Source organism: Plutella xylostella, chromosome 17, assembly GCF_932276165.1.
Source record: "Plutella xylostella chromosome 17, ilPluXylo3.1, whole genome shotgun sequence".
In the NCBI taxonomy this organism is placed as follows: domain Eukaryota; kingdom Metazoa; phylum Arthropoda; class Insecta; order Lepidoptera; family Plutellidae; genus Plutella; species Plutella xylostella.
In genome coordinates this window covers 1906174-1933144 of record NC_063997.1, presented here as the reverse complement: position 1 = coordinate 1933144, position 26971 = coordinate 1906174, and the positions used below count along the sequence as shown (strand labels likewise).

Here is a 26971-nt window from a genome sequence, read left to right as displayed (position 1 = left end):
TATTTTGGAATTTGTAGATAGTGTATGCAATAAGTAGTTTATTAAGATTTGTATACATGTGTTTAAGTCGTTTCAAACATTGCGATATGTAAATACGATACGCGTTTATTTTTTTCAGCTAGTTGCGTCACATGCCTGTGATAAATAATAGTCTCATGGTTGGCGCACAGTAATCTCCTTCCCAGACACGGTATAGACGGGCAATATAGCCGTCCGATTGTGTTTTGTAGCTTTATTCATACAGCTTAGCAAATATTATATCGGGTACCATAACAATATAATAGTTGTTTTCATTGCAACCTGTTTTTCAGGAATTATAATACGCCTAATCTAAGCCTGAATACAATTGAAATATGATAATAAAATGTGTGCTTTAATTTATCGCAAGCGATAAGCTCACCACCATAGATTAATATTGTCGAGTATATCGATAAAACCAACAGTATCGATATAATACCTTATATAACGTAGATATACCCACTGTCCGATCGTATTTGAAATCATGTAAAACGTTGTGACTAGCTATAATATTTACTTTAATCACATCGAAGCGGGGTTCTGAGAAGGATATAGGTAGGTAAATACATAAGATAGACAGTCATGTACATTTACAGGTAAACAATTTCATATTTTCAGTCGAATCAAATTCAAATTCTTGTATCGACGTAAAATTTTAGAATTATTCGTCTGCAAAGTTAGATTCAACCATTAAGGTGATTGTTAGTTTCTGATTTTATAGTTGGACAAAAGTGTACTCGTACCTAACCATCACAAACTTGTTATGACAATGATTTTCAAAATGTATTGAATTTGACACTAATTACTTCGTTAATGTTATTTCGTTTTGACTTCGCGATAGGGGAGAAGGTGACAAGGCAAATACCTGGGCCTTGAGTGCAAGTTTTTTTGTTCGAGATTTCGAATTATCGAGAAGTAAAATCGAAAGGGTAGCAATAAAACGAGTGACTGTAAATTACAGTTCTAAGTGTCAAAATTAATTAATTTGGGTTATAGAATTACTAAGTGAGCGACTGACTGCGAGTGACGAGAAATCAACAGAACAGCAACTTACAAACATTAATTTGAGTTACTTAAAATACAAAATGAGCAGCTTCATAATATTTGAGCGACCTAATATTTGTTTGAGTGTCAACGTTACGTCCTGCATTTTTTTCAATATTTGGCAAATGTCTTTTTTATACTGAGCGGCATTTTATCTTAAATGAAGTGTTTCGAATACAAAAACCACTTTGAAAAATACACTAATGAGCAGAGTATAATGAGCTCACATTTAAAAAATAAAAATAACATGAAATAACTATTTGAAGAAACACTATTCTATTAGTTGAGAAATTTTATTATTGAAATATAAGGGTAATTAAATAAAACAATGTACTCCATAAAAATAAAGTAATATGCATGCATTTATTTCAATAAAATGAACAAAAATTTAAATAAGACGCTTCAGTCAACTAAAAAAAAAACTTGTTATTAATACTAAGAAACATTGATAGGTATGAGGAGCCCTACTACTCATCGTCACTGGTAAATAAGTGCGGGCTTGGACTTATTGGGCCGGCCTCGTTTTCTTTTTTGTCCAATGGGTATCATTTTGCTTCCAGTGGTGGTGTTGTTAGTTTGAGCCGATTTGATAGCCCCAAAACGTGTTTGCATACATATCTATTGAAAAATTCGGGACAGTCGCACGATCCTTTTTGCCAGTGCATTTAAAAATCTGTAGTTTTCATTAAAAAGCGTATCAAAATAAAAAACATAAGCCCTCAAATAGAATATCAGTATCCAATAATAATTAATAAAGCAGCATACAAAACTTTGCTCAAAGTGAACTTTTTAGTAGTTCGCTAAGTATAACCTCACTTAGAAAAATCGAATATATCTTAATATTGAAGTTGCCCTCTCTGTATTTCCAGTCGCTCACTTAGTAATTAAGTCGCTCGGATAAAATTTTTATATCTGAAATGGATTTATCACAGTCCACTTTTTGTAAGCTCGTTCTGGATTTTATTATAAATCAATATTCGTCGTCAGTTTAGTTAATTTTTCGCTTACTCAAATTCATATCGCTCAAGTTATTAAAACAGTATGTCATCATCAGTCGCAAAGTTTTTTTTTGTTCGCTCGTTTTATAATTCCCCAAATCGAAACCCAAATTTGTATGGCGCGGGAGGCACGCCACCTAGCGGTATACAAATCTGCGTTTTCGATTTCACTTCTCGATAGGTGAAAAAACTCGCACTCGAATGTAACCCTGTTTATAGCGACGTCTGTACATAGGGCCTTATGTAATAAAGCCACGGCAATCGTTTATACTTTTACCGGGAAAATGTATCAGCTTACAGCCCGGGATTGGCTTTTGAGTTTTTGATTGTCAGTTGGGATATTGGATATCGGGTGTCAACTTGAAGCTTGCGTATTTGATGTTGTTTTGTTGGTACCCACGTGAAGCCATGGGTGGAGACGGGTGCCTTTCCACCAAAGCTATGGAGCTATGCTGCGATGATGTGAAAGAAATCTGTTTGCACCAGTGCACTGCTACATTCAAACATTCAATCAGTGTTTTTAAAAAAGGTCTATGATCGCCATTTCCTTTTCTCATTCATTCCAATTGATTATTTTCTGATTTTGGATCTAATATTTGTACAGTTTGTTTATAAATAATATTTATTTTTAGTAAAAACTCACTTCACATCCACAGTCCACATAGTGACATTAATATACTCACGGGCAAAAAAAACAGGTCCACTTAAAAAATTTTGATACCAATAGACGTAATTTTTTTAAAACATTTAATAGAAATTTTGTACAAAATATTTATGTTTTTAGTTATAAATATTCTGATGTGCCGATAAATGCACTTAAATATAGCAGAAGGCGTCATTAAGTTACATTTTTCCGTTTCGGTGTAATTTGGTGATTATCTGAATGGAACTTTTTCATTGCCCGTGAGTGTTCAGCTACCTCACGCTTCCTGTAGACCAAAGTGGACCTAGATGAGGGCAGTGTGTGCGGTAAGAATAAACTCGTTGTATTCCATTTCTAACAGTTAAAACTTACTGTTTGTGGTAACAGAAAAAGCGGACACTATAGACAAGACAGTACTTACGAAATATTAGCGATGATTGTACATTTGAAGTTATGTTATATTAAGATTATTATATTAAAAACAGCAGCGTCCATTTTAACTTATGTATTTTTCATATAAATTATTAATACAATTACTACAGAATATAAAAAATATTTTACTTTTTATCCATTATTATTTCAATTCATTTCGGAGCTAACTACGTGTAATACAGTAATCACTGAGTTGTGTCTATTTAACGTGAAACTATAAGTCAAAATAATATGGAGGTCGCTTCTCTCCCGGCCACACGTCGCAGTAGCATCTCGGGTTTTCATTAAAAGCCTCCTCACAAGAAAACGCTCTCTACCTTCATTTCCGGGCCGAGCCCGCCCGTTACGCGGGCCGTTAAAATGTCGCTAGTAGATCTACGGAACCTCCAGCAGAGCCTTCGTAGCGCCGCTATTGTTATTGGAGTTGGCGCTTGCACGCAGAGCCTTTTGCACGCAATTAGCTAGTTAAAAAAGACTTCTAGTAATTTAGAAAAGGTGGAAGATACGACTCATCAACATGGTTCCTGTAAATATAGAAATATATCTTTTCTGTAACGTCAATGTTTGCGAAAATAAAATATTTTTATTAAAGTATAGTAGTTAGGAAGCAATATGAGCACCTGTCCATTTAATATTCGCGTTGAAAAACGCACCTGAACCAAAAAATATATACAATGGTATCATCAGCTCCTATCGTCACGGCCCGGCGCAATCTTATGGCCCCTTCTTTACCTATCGTCCTCAGCCTTTAACTATATTGAAATCTCCCTAATACCTTTATTCGGGCTCAAAGACGATTCTGCGATTAGCCCCATTTCTAAGTACTTTGAATTTGAATCGCTTACGAAATAGCCGCCGTGCTAAGAGAAAATTCTAGAAGCTACGCTTAGGTGCGACTTGAGAATGCTTTTAGCTAAATAGCCGCGGTATGTGAGACAGGGGAATAATGTGTAGTCAGGGTTATGTGTAAACTTGATCCCTGGTACAGTGAGGTGATAACAGTTACGAAGTTCTTTGACATTATTTTAGAGTAAATTTTAACAAATGCGCATTTTGGGTAGCGCAGAGGCATGTTTTTGTGAGTTACTTACCAAGTAGCTCGAGAACTGTGTACTTAATTTCTCATTCAGAGTAGACACCCCAATACTACGACAGACGTAACATCAAATCTATAAAACTGCTTATTAATTTCAAATATAGATACCCACTTCACCTATCAGGCTGAGGAGAGTGAAACATATTATATGAAATACTTTTAGAGCTGTCGCACCGAGTCTGTAATAACATTTCATATTTTACGGACAATTTTATGCGATTTTCTCTTTATAAAGCAATGAATATTGGCACCGGGTTTTATACCCAGATAACTGGGTCACTGCTGCGCTTATGTAATGTCCTTAATATCATTCTGCACCTATATTTTGTGTAAGATGGTCCGGTCGGCCATGTTACATTTATTCTTTATTTAAAACAGCGAGAAAAACTGACGCCAAAAAACTAAGCTGATGACATTTTCAGAATTTAATCACACTTTTCGTTTAATTCCGAAACACCATTTAAAATGCTGGCTAAAAGCTGTGTAAGTGTGGCAAACACAGGTGTGGCCTGCATTAGCGGCTGTGTAAGTGTGCACACGTGTTCGTCTCTAGACATTGTACAGGGTGGACGTGTGACAGTTTGTGCTCTCAATAGTTTTTAAATTATTTTTCTAAATTCGCTATTGGCCGAACTCAGTTTTTGTGATTCCTGCTCCCTCATATGGGCCGCTTATGAGAGAACTCCTCCCAGTGGGCGTGTCAGAAAAGAGATAGCTGCGTTGAAGCGTGGAGGGCGAGGCCTGCTGAGAAAAATCAGAAAAGATTGTGCAGCCGTGGGACTCGAACCAGCGATCGCTCGGCGGGGTGAGTACATCTAGCCGCTCTCCTTAACCGCTCGACCAAGAGAAACGTACTGCGCCGCGCGAAAACAGCGATCACTACCTACGTTCTACGCCGCTGCACGGTTACGTACCGCACTGCTACGATTCTACCAATCTACTTCACGCAACTGCAACTTCACCAGCTGAGGCATCATGGCAATCAAATGTAACGGATGTGAGAATGATATAATTACACAAGATTTTATGAAATGTTTCAAGTGCAAAAAGTTCTATGACCTGCCATGTCTGAATGTAACCTCGACTGTTTTCGCTAACTTCTCCTCCGAGTATAAAGAAAAGTGGTTGTGTCCTGGCTGTTCCAGACCTAAAGGTGATAACAGTTTAACCCCAGTCCGATCCACAGCCCCGGAAGCAAGTAACAACACCACACAACCGACTAGTAACGTCAACATGCTCCGCGGTAGTAGGCTAACTGCCAGTAAGTCTGAGAAAGATAATGTGGACATAAAGTCGCTCGCAAATGAAATTCGTCTAATGCGAAAAGAGATCCAAGATCTTACTCAAAAACAGAAAACTGAAATTCCGCTTTTAAGGAAAGAGGTAGCTGATTTGTCTACTCAGTTAAACGCAGTCTCTACAACAATTACAGAAAGACTAGGCGAGTTTGCTAAGCGGATTTCTGATCAGGAGCGGGAAATACTTCATTTGAAAGCCTCCCTGCAGCAATCTCAAGCAATAATATCTGCTCAAGACCAGTACCTCCTAAAAAATGAAATTGAAATCGCCGGCGTCCCAGAAACCGAAAATGAGAATATTGAGCACATAGCTATGGTAATTTCAAAGAGGATTGGCGTTGATTTGAAGAACGAGGACTTAGACGACGTCTTTCGAGCTGGCCCTCGCCGTGTCACATCTCAAAACCCAGCTCATCCAGAAAAGTTGCCACGGACTATAGTGGTCAAGCTGGTTCGCCAGACAAAGCGCCGCGAGCTGATTAAAGCTGCCAAGTCTCGGCGGAATTTAACGTCAGAAGGAGTTGTCAATGCCCCCCCACACAAACTCTTTATAAACGAGAGGCTTACAAAGGGCAACCGGATATTATTTCGTGAAGCAAGACTACGAGCTCGTCAGAATGGATTTAGATACTGCTGGGTTAAGGACGGATCAATCCTCATTCGAAAGGTCGATAAGTCGACAGCAATCACGATCCGCAATCTGGAGGACCTGGACAAGTACCTGCCGATCCCCAAGGCCTTGCAAAGCGAAACTTCTTGATTTTGAACTAAATTCTAATTACTATGTTTTTGTATATGAATGTAACCTTGAACTTATATATCTTTACCTCACTCCCAACTCTATCCCCACAACCCCCTTTTTATATTATGTTTATAGTAACAACCATAATACTGTGTCCATCTATGTAAAAGGAAACTTTAATCTAAGCAAGAAATCGTGTTTTAAATCACGTACTGGGCTACTAAATCAATTTAAACCTGAAGAAAGCGATAAATCAATTCTAATTTGTAATCGGAAGAAGTGGTTCGGCGAAGAATCAAATGTTTTAAATTTTCGCGATGGCTAACTTGCTTCTAGAAATGGAAAATAACATTGATGCAACCATGTCAGTTCCTTGCCATACCGTTTCTAACCCTACTGATTGCAAATCTTGTTTTAGTAGTCAACACAACTTCAAAGTTGCCACTTTTAACATCAGAAGCATTCAGAAAAACTTTGACATGTTCTTAATAGACATCAAAAGACTAGGAATCGACTTTGATATTATTATACTAACTGAGTGCCATTTAACAGATACAGTTATTATACGAAGTCTCCCAGGTTATAACAGTTTTCATACAAATAAGTTTATAAACAAAAACGGAGGAGTCATTGTTTATGTTAAAGCTGACTGGGACGTCAACGTATCTGAGCCAGAAATTTTGGATGCTAACTGTTTGGCAGTGGAATTTCCAAATTCTTTTTGCATATTCGGCATCTATCGTTCCCCATCCTTTCAAAATTACGACAACTTTATTTTCTCTTTGGATGGAGTCCTTGATTCAGCTCGACGAAAATCACAGATTATTCTTGCCGGAGATATTAACATTAATATCCTTACCGAAGCTATGAATAATAAAGTCAATGAATACCTCTGCTGGACTGCTGAAAAAGGTCTAAAACCCGCAATCACTAAACCAACTAGGGAAAAGTCTTGCCTAGATCATATTTTTGTAGGATGTAAGCTGGACAGCGTTGGTCTAGTATGTACCACAAGTGCAACTGATCATCATTTAACTATGGCAGGAATTTCATCTGTGGTAAGGCGACCAAGACTTTCTCGCTTTCTGCGAAAAATTGATTACAATGCCATCAAGACTGAGCTTAACGAATATGACTGGTCCCACATTGATTCTATCGATGTATCTGTTATGGCTGAAAAATTCACTACTGTCATTGACGACATTTGTAAACGCCACACCAGGATAGAAAAAGTTAGTCGGTCAAACCACAACCTTAAAGAATGGATAACACCCGGTTTACTGAGATGCATACAGCATAGAGACAACCTACACATGAAGGTCAGACAAAATAAAAAAGACTCGGCACTCTTAGTGACTTACAAACGATACCGAAATTTCTGTAAAAAGCTGCTTAAATCCTTAAAGTCCAACTATGAGAACCAATTACTAACCGAAAACAAAGACGATCCTAAAAAACTCTGGCAGTCAATAAAAAACATATGCGAACTTAACTACGGCTCTACTTCCCCCTCTCAACTCCTCGAGGCGAAAGACACCATTCCGGAGTCTCTTTCAGCGTGCAACGATTATTTTGCCAGTGTGGGTTGTCGACTTGCTTCTAAAATACTGGAAAAGCTAAATAAATCACAGGAGGATCTAGCCAATGAGGTGGAGCTTGCCTATAATAGAGACTCATTTTATCTTAGCCCAACAGACCCGCATGAAATTGACAGTATTATTAGAGGTTTGAAAATTAGTAGCGCTCCTGGGCTCGATGGATTCAATACCAGGTTAATTAAAGAAATAAGCCAATCTGTTGTAACGCCATTATCGCGCATATTTAATCTCAGCATAGAGACGGGAGTATTTCCGACCTGCTGGAAATTGGCAGCCGTGGTACCCATACACAAAGGAGGTAATAAAAAAGAGCCATCGAACTACAGACCCATATCACTTCTGAGTATTTTCTCAAAGTTGCTCGAAAAAATTGTGAATAAACGTCTGGTAAATTTTTTGGAATCGAATTTTCTTCTATCTCCGAATCAATTTGGCTTTCGTCAAGGGAAATCCACCGAAGATGCTATCCAGCGCTTGGTATCAGGTGTTTCATCTGCACTAGACAAAGGCGATGCATGCATTGGTGTCTTCCTGGACTTGGCGAAAGCCTTTGATACAGTGTCCCCCCTCATCTTGCTGAAGAAACTAGAGTCCCTCGGAATCCGCGGTGTAGCTTACGACTGGTTCAAGAGTTATCTGGCTGATCGCAGACAGTGTGTGAAAATAGGTAATCACATTGCAGACCCAGAAAAAAATACCTTTGGAGTCCCCCAAGGCAGTATTTTGGGTCCGACTCTGTTTATAGCCTACATTAATGACATTACCACTCAGCTATCCGGTAACGATAAAGTTGATGTCGTCTGCTACGCTGATGATACAGCACTAGTTTTCAGAGGTTCATCGTGGCCAGAAGCTTTTAATGAGACTCAACGCGGACTTAATATAGTCTCAAAATGGCTATCAAACAACCTTCTCACCTTAAACTCAACAAAGACAAAATACCTTTGTTTCCACAAAACCCGTGCCTCATCTCCTCCGCTCGTCCCAGCACTAAAAATTCATGTTTGCGATAGGCTAGCTGACACGGACTGCGGCTGCAGCACAATTGGAAACACTACAGCCATAAAATACCTAGGTGTCATGATTGACGAAAGACTTTCCTTTAAAGACCATGTTCTGGCTCTCTCTGGCAAAATTAGAAAAGTTATTTATGTAATGAAACTTCTGAGAGATGCAGCTTCAAAAAATGTTCTTCTCCTGGTTTATCAGTCTCTGTGCCAATCATTACTCTCATATTGTGTGACAGTCTGGGGCGGAGCAGCTAAAACTCTCATCATAACTCTCGAAAGGGCGCAAAGAGCTGTCTTAAAAGTCATGCTGAAGCTTAAGTTTCGCCACCCTACTCACCGACTATTTGTAGATGTGAAGTTGCTAACAGTTCGCCAACTCTATATCTTCCGGGTATTACTGGCTCACCATAACATAGCCTCAAACGAGTTATCTGCACAGAGCCACAGGAGAGTTCCACGACTGTATGTCCCACGTGTCTACACCGCGTTCGCTAAACGATTTAAGTACTTCGCATTCCCATTTATTTTCAATAAGGCTCTCGCTAACTGTGACATACAGGGTTGCACTCGAAATGAACTCAAAATTCGTGTTAAAAAGTGGCTTAATGCACTAAATTATGATGACACAGAGGCTCTACTACTCATCACAAGTTGACAACGGGTCGCTTGATAGATGGATAGATGATGGATAAAGCTGGTTAAATATAATATACGCATATATATACATATATATATTTATCTATTTATTTATATCCCCCCCCCTCCCCCTCCCTGTATTACTTTATGTTTAATAATACATTTGTAACCACAATTCTATACAGCAATAATGTTTTGGCTCTTAACTTTAAATTTAACAGTAATTTTATCTTATTTTATAATATGTTTAAAGCATGGTTAAGAATAGCTCATAATTATTAATTTTTTTTTTACTTTGTTTAATTCTTTTTTTTATCACAAACTGTCAAATCTGTTGTAAATTGAACCGGGAGCCCGCGTTACAGGTTTTTCCTAGTGCAGGTCCCACTGTGTATTTTTTTCTGTGAATACTTTTTTTGGCTAAATAAAGAATTTATTTATTATTATTTATATAACACTACTTTATCAGCCGTGCGTCTTTTATTTTGTACTTTTTCCTTAACACGCCGAACCGGCTATCTCCGGTTGGTTATTGCGGTTTTTAAAAAGGATTTTTGGTTGGTATGTATCTACTGTTTAGTACGTGATAATGTGTTTTGATTGCCGTATCCAATTCAGTTCAATTAACCTTCTGAAACACCTAGGTATTTGTTTTGTCCGATATTGGTTATTGTTATTACATTATCAGGATTATGTAGGCCTGTAATCCGGCACCGTTACCATTAGTATAAGAAACTATATATAATGTACCCCATGCTTGAAACAAGGATTATCACGATTCTCTCATGCTGCTGACACACTGACTGGCGTGTTGCTGACGGCCCGAGCTACCTGATATTGCCATGTCCCCCCTTCCCCACCCCTTCAACCCGATATTAAATTGAAATATACGTGTTTGCAACGAATTTAACAATAATAACGTTACTTCAATAATACAAACCTGTAAAAAACGAACACACCGTGGGAAAATTATAGGTAAGTAATTAAAACAAACCTTAAAAAAGTTTGCAACAGGTTTATCGAAAATTTGACATCCGGCGGTAAATACCTAATATCGCTATCATACAATCAACTTTTTGTGGTACTAGGTAAAACTTTATACGGCCTAATTACCTAGATGTACTTATCTGAAATAAATGAAATTTACTGAATCTCATTCTGAGATCCTTTAAAACGGTATCAAGCGTGGAGACTTTATAAATGCGACAAACGAATAAATGGTTTCACTTGATGCATAGTTACTCACCCAGGATTATGGTGTCCAATATTATAGTCGTGCCGTTTTATTTGCTAAAAGGGTTAAGAGGGATGCAAATCTTTGCAAATGGTGCCGTGGTTTTAGTAACACCCTGTGGAATAGCTACTGAGGGTCCACGGGGTCAAGGGTTTGAAGGAAACTTTAATTTTGATATCCATCATCACCGTGACAGCACTATACACATAGCCTTAGAGAAATTTATAGATAAATCTTCGGCTAAGATGATGGCATAATATTAAAGCAGCTGGTAAGCGTTGGAGGCCGTCTTTACTAAGGAGCCTCCCCGAGTAACGTTAAAGCAACTGAAAATCATAACTCTGGCTAGATAATCCTATCATATACATATAATATACAATACATATGCACTCAGGACTGCAATCCCAGAAGGGGTAGTCAGAGGTGGCTCACAAAGCGAGCCACCCACTTTTCGCAGCACATTTGTACTCACGTGATAGGTTGCGAGCCATATTACCGTTTTGGGATAAGTACAAGTGATGTGTATGTCGTGTACTCTGTGTAGACGTAGCACTGGCACGTTGCATCGTGCCCTCTATACTCTTTGGTAAGACCTTTATAGTCTATGGTCAAACTCTATGGTTTTCAGTAATAAAGCGCCAAGTCGAATTATACGGTCGGTTGTTTCATTGCAATTAATAATTAATCTATATTATAAATATCTATCACTGGCTCAGGCTCAACTGTAATTTCAGATAGTTTCTATAAGAGTAACTTCTCATTGTATAAACTGCTGCCTTGTAATATAACAATGTGTCTATATACCGGGCATAAAATTTCTCCCCTGGGCTATTTCGAAACGAATGTTACATACAATGGTCAGACAAAACCGATTAGTATATTTGTAGTGGAAAATGGCGGCCCGCCATTACTGGGTCGAAATTTCATGTCCGCATTTAACTTAGTGTTAACTACAAATTTAAATAAAATTTACACTGATGGTGAGGTAGGCACGCTGTTGGAACAATACCCTGAATTGTGGCGCGATGAGTTAGGTACTTTCAATAAATTTAAAGTTGACCTTCGATTGAAAGATAATGCCGTACCTAAGTTTTTCAAGCCACGCACGGTACCATTCGCTTTAAAAGATAAAGTTGAAGCGGAACTTGATAGGTTAGTGCGTTTAGGTATTTTAGTGCCCGTCAACCACTCCAACTACGCGACTCCTGTTGTGCCGGTACTGAAGGAAAACGGACAGGTCAAGATAGCCGGGGACTACTCGGTTACCTTGAACAAAGACCTCTTAGTCGATAAGTACCCATTACCGCGCATTGAAGAAGTGTTCGCAAAACTAGGAGGTGGAGAGAAGTACACAAAATTAGACCTAAAAAACGCGTACAATCAATATGTTCTAAATGAACCATCCCAAGAGCTTACAACTATTAATACAAGTAAAGGTTTATTTAAATACACCCGTATGGTGTACGGCCTAGCCAGCGCGCCGGCTATCTTTCAGAAATCGATGGAGACAGTCCTATCCGGGATAGAAGGCGTTAGTTGCTGGTACGATGACATTTGCATCACGGGGCCTAATAAAGCTACTCACTTGGCCAGACTACGGGAGGTATTACATAGATTGAATAGCTCGGGTCTCCGTTTACAAAAAGACAAGTGCGAATTCTTCAAAGACAGTGTCACCTACTTAGGTTATGTTATAGACAAAAATGGTCTACAAACTTGCCCTAAAAAGGTCGAAGCTATTTTAAATGCTCCGGAGCCCAAAAATGTCACAGAGGTCAAGCGTTTTCTAGGCGTTGTAAATTATTACAGGAATTTTATTCCAAACGCGTCGGCTGTAATGAGTCCACTTCACGAGCTGTTGAAGGCGGGCGCGGCGTGGCAGTGGGGCGCGCGGCAGAGGCAGGCCGTGGCGGCCGTGCGGCGCGAGCTGGCGTCCGAGCGCGTGCTGGCGCACTTCGACCCCGCGGCGCAGCTGGTGCTGGCGGTGGACGCGGGCCCGCACGGGCTGGGCGCCGTGCTGCTGCAGCGCGCGCAGGATGGCTCCGAGCGACCTTTGGCCTACGGCTCGCGGTCTCTCAATGCTAGCGAACGAAATTATAGCCAGATTCAAAAGGAGGCTACGGCTATAATCTTCGGTGTGAAAAGGTTCCATCAGTACCTTTACGGACGCAGCGACCCGTTTATTTTACAAACCGACCATAGGCCTTTAGTATCGATTTTTAATCAAAATTCGGGCATATCGGTAACCACGGCGTTACGTTTGCAGAGATATGCGATTATTCTGTCGGCCTATAACTATGTCATTCAGTATACATCAAGTGCAAATAACGTAGTAGCGGATTATTTTTCGCGCGCCCCGGTTGCAGAAACGGTTTCTGATAGTGACAGAGAGTTCGACATGTACACTTCTTTGAAATTCCTGGACGAAAGTACACCGGCCGTGTTGTTAGACGATATTAAAAGGGCCACTGATAATGATGAAGTCTTGAAAATTGTCATCAAATACATGCAACACGGATGGCCGCGTTCAGTACATTGTCAGTGTGTCCTACCTTACTTTAGATGTAAAGCAGACCTACAATACGAGAATGGTTACTTATTGCGAGGTCATAAAATTATTATTCCGTCCTCGTTACGAGAACGAATGTTAGTGGAGCTTCATAGCACTCATCTGGGTGTAGTTAAGATGAAGTGTAATGCTCGTGCCCGGATGTGGTGGCCGGGGATCGACGCCGACATCGAGCGCTGCGCCGGCGCGTGCGGCACGTGCGTGAGCGTGCGCGCCGCGCCCCCGCGCGAGCCCCCCGCGCCCTGGCCGCGCCCCGCCGGCCCCTGGCAGCGCGTGCACATCGACTACATGTCGTTAGGACAGAGTGTGTACCTCGTGGTGGTGGATAGCTACTCGAAATGGGTAGAATGTTTGCTTATGAATAACGGCACTACTACAAGCGCGCTGATTTCGAAGCTAAAATATTTATTTTCAGTTTTTGGAATTTGTAATACGCTAGTTTCAGATAATGATGCCAAAATTAATTCTTCACAATTCAGGGAATTTTGTTCCAATAACGGTATCAAATATATGACGTCACCCATATACCATCCAGCCAGTAATGGGCAAGCTGAGAATGCTGTTAGAATCTGTAAAAAAATGATCAAATGCTCTATTGGTGACAATCTACCGCAGAAAATTATTTCTGAACGGCTATTGGATTATTTATTTGTGTACAGAAATACAGAACATTGTTCTACAGGCGAGCCTCCGGCAAAATTAATGTTTGGTAGAAATTTACGTTCACGGTTAGACTTAATTTTACCCAATGAGGACAAGTCATGTGTAAATAAACAACCTGTTTCAAAAAGAAAATTTAATGAAGGTGATGTAGTTTGGGTACGTTGGTACAGTTCGAGAAAAGGGGTTTGGAAAAAGGGAATTGTTAAAGAAATTTTAGGTAATAGAATGTACAGTGTGTATATAATAGATTATAATGAAGTATGTGTAAGACATATAGACCAGCTATTTAAGAGTGTAGCTAGCCGTGACTTAGATGTAAGTCAACCTTCATCATCGCCAGGGAGCTCGGTCATTGCTAATAGATCCGCCGAGTATCAATCAGTTTCCATGCCGTTGGCCTTACCATCTCCAACAGTGCACACCGAGGCTCTTGTGCCGAGCGCGGTCGCAGCCGACCCGCCCGTAGAACAAATAGTGGAGGAGGAGGGGCTTGTGGAGTGTTGTGAGCGAGAGATTTTGGATCCGAACACCTCAGATCATCCTGATCCGCCGTTAACACCTCCACTTCAGACTGATCGGCCGTTAACACCTACATCGCCACCTCGTATGTGTTTACGGCCCAGAAATAAGAATGTTAGTTATAAGTTTTAGCATAAGTCTTATTTTTAAATGTAGTTTTATTGTCATATAATTCTTTGTTAACATGTTTCTAAATTAGTGTGGAGGAGTGATGTGTATGTCGTGTACTCTGTGTAGACGTAGCACTGGCACGTTGCATCGTGCCCTCTATACTCTTTGGTAAGACCTTTATAGTCTATGGTCAAACTCTATGGTTTTCAGTAATAAAGCGCCAAGTCGAATTATACGGTCGGTTGTTTCATTGCAATTAATAATTAATCTATATTATAAATATCTATCAACAATGCACTAAGGATACACATCTAGAATCTAGATGTGCAGGTTTCCTCTCGATGTTTTGCATCACCATAAGAGCACGTGGTATTATTGTACTTAAACTCCTTAATTGAAAACACAATTGAAAGAATTCATTGGTACAGGCCAGGATTTGAACCCATGGCCTCTCGATTGAGAGGACGAGGCCTTCGCCATTACGCCACCACCGCTCTATCCTATCACTACGGTGATATACCTTGGTCCAGCTCTAGTCTTGGTCACCGGCAGGCTAAGATGAAGAAATTTACAGGAATGAACTAGCAGATTGAAATGATTCACAAGAAAAAGGTATTTTGATATCGTCCACTATTTTTTAAACTGGCACAGAATTTCTTGAATCCCCTACTTAGCTGTTAAAGGCAGATAAAAAGACATATAGGCCTCAACATCCATAATATCACACAGTACGGCCACTCCAAACTTTAATCAGCCGATCGCGTGACAAAAGCGTCTCCCGTTCCGCCGCCGCCGATATCTATGGCAACAAGAAGAAAGAAGGCTCATATCAGAATTCCCGTAAGTTGAGCAAACACGGCCGATAGTTGGCAACTCCCCGCTTGTGTTACAAAGCTGGGAAGTTGGGACTTTAACAAGATTCGCAAGTTGCTGTGACACCTCGGCTGCCTACTCTCAGGGCAGGTTAGGCACACCTTCGTCTCACAACTTTACTTTTTGCGTACAGCCGCCTGCAAAAGCCTTATAAATGCAACCTTTTAAAACATCGATGTCTACTGTGTAAGATGTGCATGTTCGAAAATGATTAAAACGTAATTATAACCTCTACATAATAGATACTTTTATGGAACCTCACGTTGATAACAGTTACTTAGTTGCATGATCGATGTTTTATAATTTTTAAAGTTTTATTTGTTATATAAAGTCTTTAAAGATAAATGAAGAGGTATAATGTAAGAAGTTTTTAAGCACCCAAATTCTTAGCCGAAGTGCAGATTTATTTGGTTTAAGTACATTTAGGTGATTCTGCTGGTCCCCTAAAAATTGGGACAATTTCCTCCTTTCCCCATTAAATACTTGAGTATGACTACATTATGCTATAGATAATTTTACCTTCAGTCATTGAATTTTTTACTCAATTATAATCTGGTTGATAAATAATTTCGCGCTAAATGGTCTCCGCTCGGAAAACTAACACAAAGCGCGTCTACATTCTATACAGTACTTGTTATGAGCTCTATACGCTCATAAAACGCTGTCGCGCACAGAACAGAAGTTTAAAACAAATGAGCATAGAGACAAAGGAGGTTTCAAGCGAGGTTTAGTATTTATTATTAGTCTGTGATTCTGACGTGCTGCTGGTGATGGCTGCAAACGTGTTCCTTCCGTTTCCGGTTGCCTATTCGCTTTGTGGTTTTGCAATGTTTTGATGAAGAGGTTTTGTAATGAAAGATAGCTTTGTAGGAGGATCTGTACGTAATGAATGGTTCGGGAGACATAACCTTATTTTTGTTATGAAGTGTTGAATGTTTGATTAATTCTCGATCTACAAATAAAATTTTGTTTTAATATTGACTTTGAGTAATCGGTTTCTGTGATTTTAATATTTGAGAATATTAATGAATAATTACCATAGACTCATAAAGTACTATTTGCTCATTGAACAACTCACATAAATATTTAAACCGAGGTTAATTAAAAAGTAAAAAAAGTGTAAATGGACTTACAAAATTACTTGAAAGGTCGGCCGTAAAACTTTCTTTAACTTTGACTCTTTCAATATAAATTATGCCGTAATTCTAATTAACAAAGGCATGATTACTAGACGACATCTTTTTGTACTGAAATAAAAGACTTTTGTAGTAGGGGAAGGAGGGCTTCCTCGCGAAGAAAATAATCCTCTATTCTCTTACTACAGTACATACAGGTCGCTGTGACTTGTCCAATTAAATTTCACTCGCTCGTCATAATAGGCGCGTTTTTACAGCTACATAAAAATGCAATTGATTTATTTGAACAAATACATACTAAAAAGACACATACTCAGGTTTATGATTTATCAGGTGAATTAGAAAAGAGCACTTGTAGCTCCAAAAGTTGCTTAATTTTTTAGGGTTTTTACGACAAAGATACCTAGTTGCTCTTATTTTTTGGCATTCATTAATATAGTAGATATTTAGGTACTTATATATTTTCTTCTTGTTCGTGTCTAATGTAAAGTGACCGGTCTGTACGACAAGATAGGAAGTTAAAACAAAACGGCACAATGGTCCATTATAATGAATTGCTGGAATTTGCGTCCACCTGCCTCCAGTATTTAGCCAACAACTATTAGCATCTCGCTGCAACATGGAAACTTAATTGCAAAATTGTTTCTTGCATCTAAAAGTATACAGGCTGTAGTTATAATAACGAATACATACGGATCCTCAGAACGAAAGAAACTCATGGAAAATTTATTTTGAACTGTCATAGCTGAAAAGAAGTAGGTACACTTGTCCAAAATTAATAATGCACATGCAGATCTTCACACCCAAATCATTAAATCGTAAGAGCCTTAAAAAAACACTTGCATTTTGCACCTTGTTCGAAAGAAATAGGAGTCAATATCATGTGTCACATAATCGAAAACCACCGATCTGTCAAAGATTTCTATGCGCATTATCAATTTTGGAGCACTGTATAATGTTATGATTTTTATTGCTGGGAGCGGTGGTAGCTCAGTCGGGTAAGCGCCCGCCTCTCACGCAAGAGTTGCGGGTTCGAATCCCGGCGCTGACATGTACCAATGAGTTCTTTTAACTTAAGTACAATGTATACCATCGCTCTTACGGTGAAGGAAAACATCGTGAGGAAACCTGCATATCTAGATTTAGCACATCTAGATATGTGAACCCACCAACCCGCAGTGGACCAGCGTGGTGGGAAATGGTCCAAACTTAGGAAGGCAGTTTGGACCTTGAGGATATGCACAAAGGTTCCATTCGAGAGAGCCAGGTGCAGGTACTTACACCCCCACAGAGAATATAATAGAATAGATAATTATTGCTACTTTAAATCGCTGATCTTAAGCACGCATGAAAAAGCTATTCATAATTCTACTGGGCATTATAATAGTGTACATAGTACTCAACTGGTTTTAGCGACTTTACTTAAAAGTTTTAAAAGCTTCAAGATCAGAATGGCAATTTGAACTTTAATTCAAAAGAACTTCGGAGTCAATATCCTTTAATTATTTCAGTTGGATTAAATAGGATACGAAAATATTGAATGAGAATTCTGGTATGCAGTCCGATGCTTGAAAAATGAGGTACTTACTACACTCGTAGAATATATTATTTTAGACGTAATCAACGTTTTAAAAACCGCTTTTTAGAGCGTTTTAAAAACCGCTCACAAAAGAGGAAACGGTCCCACAAATTAACTCCCTAAAAGTGTCTCATTATCTGACGCCCAAAGCTAAGAAAAGAAAGGTCTCTCTAATTAATCTTTCGTCATCAAGGAGAGGAGTCCCTGGAGGTCTACAGGTGGTTGTTAATTATAATTTAATTTGCCTCACATTCCCTTTTTACCCGAGTGCCGAAGGAGGAGGGTAATGTTCTTGTCACTAAACTTTCCGCAACGATAAAGAAACACGACGGACGTAGAAATATTGAGGTAAAATTATTTTTATTTAAAATACTAATTTATGTTGAAAATTATGATTTGGTTTTTTTCTGATTTTCGTTAATTGAGCTATCATAGAGAATGTTTTAGAATATTTTGGTTATTCAATAAAACAACTTTACTTGTAATTAAAGCAAAAATAAACGAAGACAAATTCTGAACTTCTGAAGGTCAAAAAGTGTACCTAAAATGAAACAAGAACCACCCTAATTAATAAATAATAAATTGATTCGGGATTTCAAAAATGAATAGGTACTTTGTTAAGCAAACCAATTACTCTCATAATATTTTCCGGCAAACCTTTAAAAGCTAATTTATATAATCGTTTCGTGATTACATGTCTGAAAGGATTACTGAAAATTATCAAATGCGTTAAAAAACGTTTTTTTAAGGATCAAAAGGGCTTTGTCCGTTCAACTCGGCTGAATGTTAAAATCTCATTATTGAGGCGCTAATAAGCTGACGCCTCACCTGCTACGATATTCAGTATATTTTTTAAAATAATTATAATTTATGTAGCTATTTATTTCTACTCACTTTTCAATTATGAACTTAAAGATATTATATTTTTTTCAATCTAAAGGTAATTTTCAATACCTTTCAGTATACGTTTACAATTACACTTAAATAAAATGACAACAGTATACTCGTATTTAATATTCAACTAGTTTCCTTATTAAATGTGGATGTTCAATAAACGCGTATCGATGTTTTTATCTGCGGCCATTTTCAATATGTCGGCTATTGGAAAACTTACAGCATCTATACGAGCTGATAGGTCAATAATTTCCAGTTACTTCATGAAATAAAGATTTATTTAACGTACTGAAGGAGTACTGAAGGTGGCCACTAAACGTCCTATCCTCTACCCCACCACTAAGTTATACAAGAACTGCGACATTTTAACTGTCAGGCAGCTCTTTATTTACAACACGGTGATTTATCAACACATCCATACACCCCTCTTTGAAACCTCCAAACGTCGCAAAGACTTAATTTGTAATACTCCCCTGCCTAAGCTTAGTTTTACAAAAAGGCATCAGTTTTATCTTGGCCCAAAATTATATAATAAAATTAATAAAATCAATTTTGTGTTTGACAAACCTACATTTGAAGTTAAAAAGAAAGTGTCTACACTACTAAAAACCTTTACATATGATGAAACAGAGCTTTTTATTAAGTAATACGTACTTATTCAGTTTACGTACTCACACTCATTCTGACTCACATACAAACACACACACACAAACACACACACACACATACACACACACACACACACACACACACACACATACACAGCATGTTAGTTATTAGGTTTTTATTTTTATTTTGTGTCTTCTTTTATGTCCTTCCTTCTGAGGGAACATAAAAATATTGTTTTGAAAAACATGACACCACCGATCACTGTTACGATCCTCATAAGAGGTGCGGGCCTACTTAATCATAAATACAGGCTACATGTGAGCCTAGTTATGATAGTAGTCGTCAAAACTTTTCTGTTATGTTAATTTTTACTAAGAATAAAGATTTTTGATTTGATTTTTGATTTTAACTTCTTCACACTGCCCTCTAATTTGTCACTTTGTTTCCGCAATATGTAAGGTTGCATGTAAGAGATCTCAGCGATAAGGCCGCCTATTGTACATTAGTTCTAGTTTATAAGTATGTTTTTTGTATGTCTGATTTATATGGTGTTCAATATTCTATTCTATTCTATTATATATTTCAAGCAGTGAATCAAATCATTTATTAAATAAAATACAAAATTTATCAAACATTAAATATAAAATCCACCAATTCAAGCAGTTAGTTGTTTCATAATTGTTTTTTTAAACTACTTTATACATACCTATATGCAATAGTAATATTTACCTAAAAGCTTCTGAAAAATATATTATAGATAATGATTTCATAATCAGTTTACCTCTTCCTTATCTATAATTAGTTATGATTTGTGAATTCTTAGGCAACCGTTTCTTAGAATCCACCCTAGGGTGAATATGCTAGAGTCGGAATACCTGGTTGAGTTAATCTAAACAAACGCAAAGCATAACATTGACCTCAGTTCATTAAATGACACAAATTAAAAAAAAATATTAAAATAACACTACAAACAAGATGAAACAAAAAAACTGCACCTGACAGCTGTCAAGCAAAACCTCACAATAAGTTCATGTAGGAAGCACTGAACAGGTCCGAGCTACTTACCCTGTCAATACGTCAAAAACTATTGTTGCTTATACGGGAAAACCTGGTCTTTTAATCTAGACCTTGTTTCTTTACAGGCAGAGTTGTGTTCCATTCGCGGTGGATGGTGGAGAACCCTTGTCGCCCTGACAGTTCAATTTGTATCTCACTCGGATGTGGGTCACACGTTCTGTTCAGGCGGTATTGATACGGTGTAGAATCAAGTAATTCTCACCTCGCCCGTTGGTTGTAAGTTTAACTGCTGAAAAATTTATGTTCGGATTTTCTTTTTTCTGTGGTCGCTATTGAGGTCTGTCGTTAAAGGACCCTGGAGTAGAGTGGGAACACGGCTAATGCAGTTTTTTTAGCATTCTACATTTATTTCACATTATTTTCACAACGCAGATATTTATTATTATACTAAAATTATTTCGTAGCATACTACGATTATTTCGTAGCATACTACGAAACTTTTCGTAGCACTCTACATATATTTTTCTTAAACCTGGATCATTAATTTATCGTTCACTATACCGTATTTATAAATTATAAATTATATAGATAGACGTAGAATAACAGTTTCTGTGCTGTTTTTCATATAAAATAATGTTTTGATTACGTAACATAGATACATTTTAAGAAATTGGTTTGCAAATCATTCCACTACTTAACATGCTACGAGTATTAACATGTCAGCTTTCCCAATTTCCTTGTTTTTTCAGCCTGTAAATATTACTAAACACGAACAAAACCGTTTATTTTACTTACTTTTAGCCTCCCGAAAGCTGCCGGAACATAAATTTAATCTCTTTGCTTTCACCTTGTTGATCTAGGTCCTGTTCCACAGATAAGATACCGGGTAAGGACCCAGCAATGTGAAACTTACCTTTTAATGATAAACCTTTCAGTGTGGGTAATAAATATGGACCTTGTTTATTTTATGACTGTAAATATAAAAAAGTTTGGTTAAAGATAACATTTGCGGCACACAAATACACTGACGGGCAATGAAAAAGTTCCATTCACAAAATTCAAACACCAAACGACGCCATTATTTCAATTTTTTAATTTAAAATTTGAACAAAACGTTACCGATTTAATTTGTTAATATCCCGATGCTCTATTAAATGTGCTTTAATACTGCAGACGGCAGAAGGCGTATTAAGGCTGGCTTTTTCCGTTTATAGGAATAATTTAGTGCTTTTCTCAGTGGAACCTTTTCATTGCCCGTGAGTGTAATATAATAATGTTGTTTTATATAAAAAATATAAACGAATAAAAATATTGCAAGTTTGTAATAAGTTGAGTTATGAATATTTTACCGTTTTAAAATTTGCTTAAGAAAAACAATTTATTCTAAACCTTATTCCGTTACAAATCCCTACGCCCCTGCCCTTCCCTCAAAGGAACGTTTCAAATAAAATAAACAACTCATTAGCAATGCTTAAATCTACCACAAAATCTCTCGTCTCCCAAGTCTACTTCAATATAAACCTTACAATTACAAGGTTATTCCTTCACGGGACATTAAATTGAAAATCTGTGTCAGGTTCTCAGCCTAGCCAAACTTCAATTTGGACCAAAATTGTTTTGAATAATAATCTGATTTAGTTTACGGGTTAATACCGGTTAAGCTATTTACAATGGACAGGTCTAGCAAACAATGAGACATTCACACTAAATTGTGTAAGTGGCATGTACTTTGCGTTACTTGTCTTACTGCCAGTTTCAATACTCTTTCTATCGGGTATATGCGGTGTCTAGTTTATCATTATTAGTAATTTTATAATAATTCTGTGTTGATGCCTATTAATTATTAATCTAAACTTGTGATTGAAATTCTATTGTACTTATAATAAATGTATTGACGATTAATGTAAATTTATGAATAAATGAGTATGAATATGAATGTAATAATGTAAAAAATAGTGAATCCAATTTTGAAACAGAAAATATAATTTCCAGCTTTTTGAGGGTCTTCCATCTTCTTCATTATCAATATTTTTATAAAGCATTCCAATCATTAGAAAAAATATTAATGCCAATACGAAGTTCTAAACACGAATCTATTATCCAGATTTGACGATTTGAAAGTTCGCTCTGAAATTCTCCGGCGCGATCCATTAATTATGTACAGTTCCCCAAAATTGATAATGCACATAGAAATCTTCGTCATTGTTCGGCAACGGTCGTATTCCCGAGCGTTAGAAAACTATTATGCATTTAGAGTGGTTAAGTGCATTTTCTTCATGAAATTTTTGTAGAATTATGTACCTAATTGGTGCTAAAAGAGATAATTGATTTATCAGTAACGAAATTTGATTCGATAATTCATAATATTCCATAATATTAAAATTTACTTCGAAATATCACAGTAGGTACTTTTCAAGTGTCTTACTGAAGCTGATGTAAAGATGGATGAAAGAAGGTTTGAATAACACAAGGTTTATATTATAAGGAGAAATGGATTTCGAACACAGGTTTATATAAAAAAATTGAAATCTCAGTTCAAAAGTATTTACAGCACTGATTATTTCACATTAATAAAAATGTTTACATTAAAATCTCAGTTCAAAAGTATTTACAGCGCTGATCATTCACAATAATATTACAATTGCAAACTTGGTCTTTTGGGTGTGGCTTTATTGGCAAAGTGAAGTCTATCAATGTGACGCATATTTTATTCTTAAATGTGCCTCATAATATGGCATCGTCAAAAATAATTAAAGTTGAAATTAAATTCACATTTGAAAAAAATAACAAGAACGATGTGTAATTGCAGCTCTTTATAATTCCACAAAAGTAATATTGATCTTGACCTTGAGACCCTTGACTGATCGGTGACAGCCACCGACCGCCCAAATTGTTTTCGATTATGTGTCACATGATATTGACTACTATTTCTTTCGAACAAGGATCAAAATGCAAGTGCTTTGTTTAAGGCACTGATTCGGGTGTTTCCGGGAATACGACAGATTTGCATGCGCATTATTAATATGGGAGAACTGTAAGTTGGATGCTTGTTTGCAGCTACTGCCTGTTTTTCTAAAGGCGTGAGCTTACTCTTAGGATGTGTAGAACATAGGATATTAGCGTTTTGTTAAACTTTTTCATGCAAATCATTCAGGCAAACGTAGTGTGGAACGCCCTCCGGCTAGATGGGGTAACGACTTGCGAAAAGTGGCTGGTATGATTGGATGCGGAAAGCTAAAGATCGCATCCAGTGGCGTGCTTTGGGATAGGCCTACGTCCAGCAGTGGACTGCTATATGCTGATGATGATGATGCATTTTTTTCATACGTTAACTTACACATACATTACGGTGCTCAACGCTGTAATCTACAAAGGGGTAGTCAGAGGTGACTCGCAAGCGGGCCGCCCGCTCTTCGCTGTACATTTTTCTCACGTGAGATCACAAGCCGTATCGCTGTTTTTGAATGAGTGCAACTAGGGCTTAGGGTACACATCTGAATCAGATCAAGATCTGCAGGTTTCCTCATGATGTTTTCCTTCATATTTATTGTTAAAGAATTCGTTTTTCGACACGCTAACAAGATAAAAAATGGATTCAAGTTAATGTTAAAAGGATGATGATGCAAAGATTTAAATGTTTATGTATTCTTATTTATACGCCTTTCAGTAAATTTATGGGCAGATCCATGGCACTACATTCAAAGCACGTGAACCGTGTAAGGCGGTGGTAACACTTAAATATTCATGTTCGCACGAACTTATAAGAGTTTCTTAGCAGCGAGAGGAAATCTTCTGTACATATAACGACGTTTGTTACTTTAACCCTTCCTGTTGAGGAAAGGGGTAGTGGAAATGTACTAGGGCTATAAAACGTGGATAAATTATTGTTATGAATTTAAAACAATTTAATGAATAGGCTATGACCTAAAATGAAAAAATTGGTTCAGCCGTTTGGGAGCTACGTTACCAAAGACAGATACATACATACACAGATACAGTTCTCCCATATTAATAATGCGCATGCAAATATTCGCAAACTGTCGTATTCCCGAAACAACCGAATCATTAAATCGTAAGAGACTTAATCAATGCACTTGGATTTTGCATCTTGTTTGAAAGAAATAGGAGTCAATATCATGTGTACATAATCGAAAACAATTCGGGCTGTCAGCGGCTGTCAGCGATCAGTCAAAGGTCCTTCAGTTCTTATATGTATAGAGCTGTAATTATACGGCGTGACGCAGCAGACATCGCATTTATTTTAAAGATCGCTCAAAATAAAATTGACTGTCCGGATTTATTAGGTAAAATTAACATATTAGCCCCCGATCGTCAAATGAGACAAAAGACTATTTTGCATGTACCAGTAGTTCACACAAACTACCGACAGAACTCATTTCTTTTAAGAGCCTCACGATCATTTAACTCCCTGACCAGAGAATACCCAGGTCTTGACTTATTTGTTAGTAACCCTAAAATGGCATACTTCTGTCTGACCGACAAATTCAGCTCAAAATTTGTTAAGTAGGTAGATATTTATATAGATATTTTGTGTAATAGGCACATTCACTTCATTTATTTGTAATCTCACTTATAGTTACGTAAAGTTATTATTTAAGGCTATTTTATTGTTTTTTACTTTTATTTATTACTATTCACTGAAATAAGTAGAACTTATTAGGCATAATGGCAATATTTTGTTTCTTACATGTGGAAACTTGTAATTGGCTGTCTGTTTCATACTTTGCTATTTTTACTGATATCTCTAGCTGTAAGTTTTCCTTTAAATAAATAAATAAATAAATTACTATTATTATATGTGTTCGCAGACCGGTGGGACTCCCCAATGCTGCGTCATTGGGTGTTACGTCACACCAGTTATGCATAGGATTGGTATTAAGTTAAGCACGTATAATTATTATTTATTTGTTTTACTAACACTACATAGAATAAGATAAATTGTTACTAACACGCTATGGACTATGTATTTTGGTCTGAAATAAATGATTTATTATTATTATTATTTTGGTTTCTGAATTATGTCAGCTCGGTTTCTTCTATAAGAACCGGTGATTGATGATGCACACGGGCCTAGGCCAAGTGAGCATCATTTTCTAAAGTTGTAGATGTTTGTCTTTGAGATGGCTGGTCGGTTTGCAAGAACTTGCGAACAATTCTGCATGTATTCAATATGGCTGCTTTTTGTAAGATAGTGTAGGTATGTGTAGGAAGATCTAAAGCTTTTAATGATTGGTCTAACTGTTTCGGTATGACTCCTGTTGTTGATAATACTATGGGTACTATAGACGCTGATTTTAAACGCCACATGCGGGTTACTTCGTCTTTAAGGGCCCGTACAGGGTGACGTGCCGCGCCAATTTTGGGTTTTCAATGCTCTTCACACAGCACACGCAGTGACACGCACACATGTAAGTTTGCACAGTGGGTCGATAAACTTTTACTCGCCAACTTTATTGACAATTATGTTCAAGTACATTTTGGGTGATTTTAGGGTAAGTAAGTATAATTCTTACTTACACTGGTAGGCACCAGGAAAGAGTAGAAATTAATAGGGGTGCCACTTTACTCTATACTCGGAACCCGATTAGCTTTCTCAAACAAATGTGGTATTTACTTGTAGAAAGGTAACTACAAGTATTAAAGTGTAGATAATAAGTTTCGGGCATTCTCCAGCCAACTGAACCCCGACGACAAAGCAAAGTAAATACATAGTGTCGCAAAAGGGCTATACTAAGCCAAAAGGGGATGACTCAAGGGGTCATTCTGAACAACTTTTGTTCTACGAGATTTGCAAATTCGCGAAAAAAAATATTCGTTTTCCATAGTAAAAAGTCACATGTCCAACAAAGTTAATTTCCAAAACTCGTAGAGCAAAAGTTCAGAATGACCCCCTGTCTTACTCCTTTTTACCGGACTGCCGAAAGAGGAGGGTAATGTTTTTTGATTGTATGTATGTATGTTTGTCTGTTTCTTTGTTCCCTCCTGTAGCCTAAACGGCTTGATAGATTTTGATGTATGAGATATTGTTAGAAGCGTATTGATGGCGCGATGGTTATAGGCTATGTGACGTTCCATTAAAATGAACATAGCGCCCTCTAGAGGACATAACGTGATGATCGAAAAAATAATAATTCAACTTTGCCGTGTAAGGTATCAAATGAAAGGGCTTGATTTTCACATTATAAAAATATGCATATTGAAGGTATTTAAATAACAACACCAAAATTATTG

The 26971-nt window shown here is 37.5% G+C and overlaps 2 protein-coding genes across 2 annotated transcripts; both read left to right on the top strand.

The window, feature by feature from the left end:
• Positions 1-5206: 5206 nt before the first annotated feature.
• LOC125489790 lies at positions 5207-6289 on the top strand. Its single transcript, XM_048626860.1, has one exon. The coding sequence runs from the start codon at positions 5207-5209 to the stop codon at positions 6287-6289; it is 1083 nt and encodes a 360-aa protein (XP_048482817.1).
• Positions 6290-11674: 5385 nt separating this feature from the next.
• On the top strand, positions 11675-21625 carry LOC125489789 (uncharacterized protein K02A2.6-like). The gene is made up of 3 exons (XM_048626859.1): positions 11675-13667; positions 14322-14483; positions 21594-21625. The coding sequence occupies exons 1-3, from the start codon at positions 11675-11677 to the stop codon at positions 21623-21625; spliced, it is 2187 nt and encodes a 728-aa protein (XP_048482816.1).
• Positions 21626-26971: the final 5346 nt, after the last annotated feature.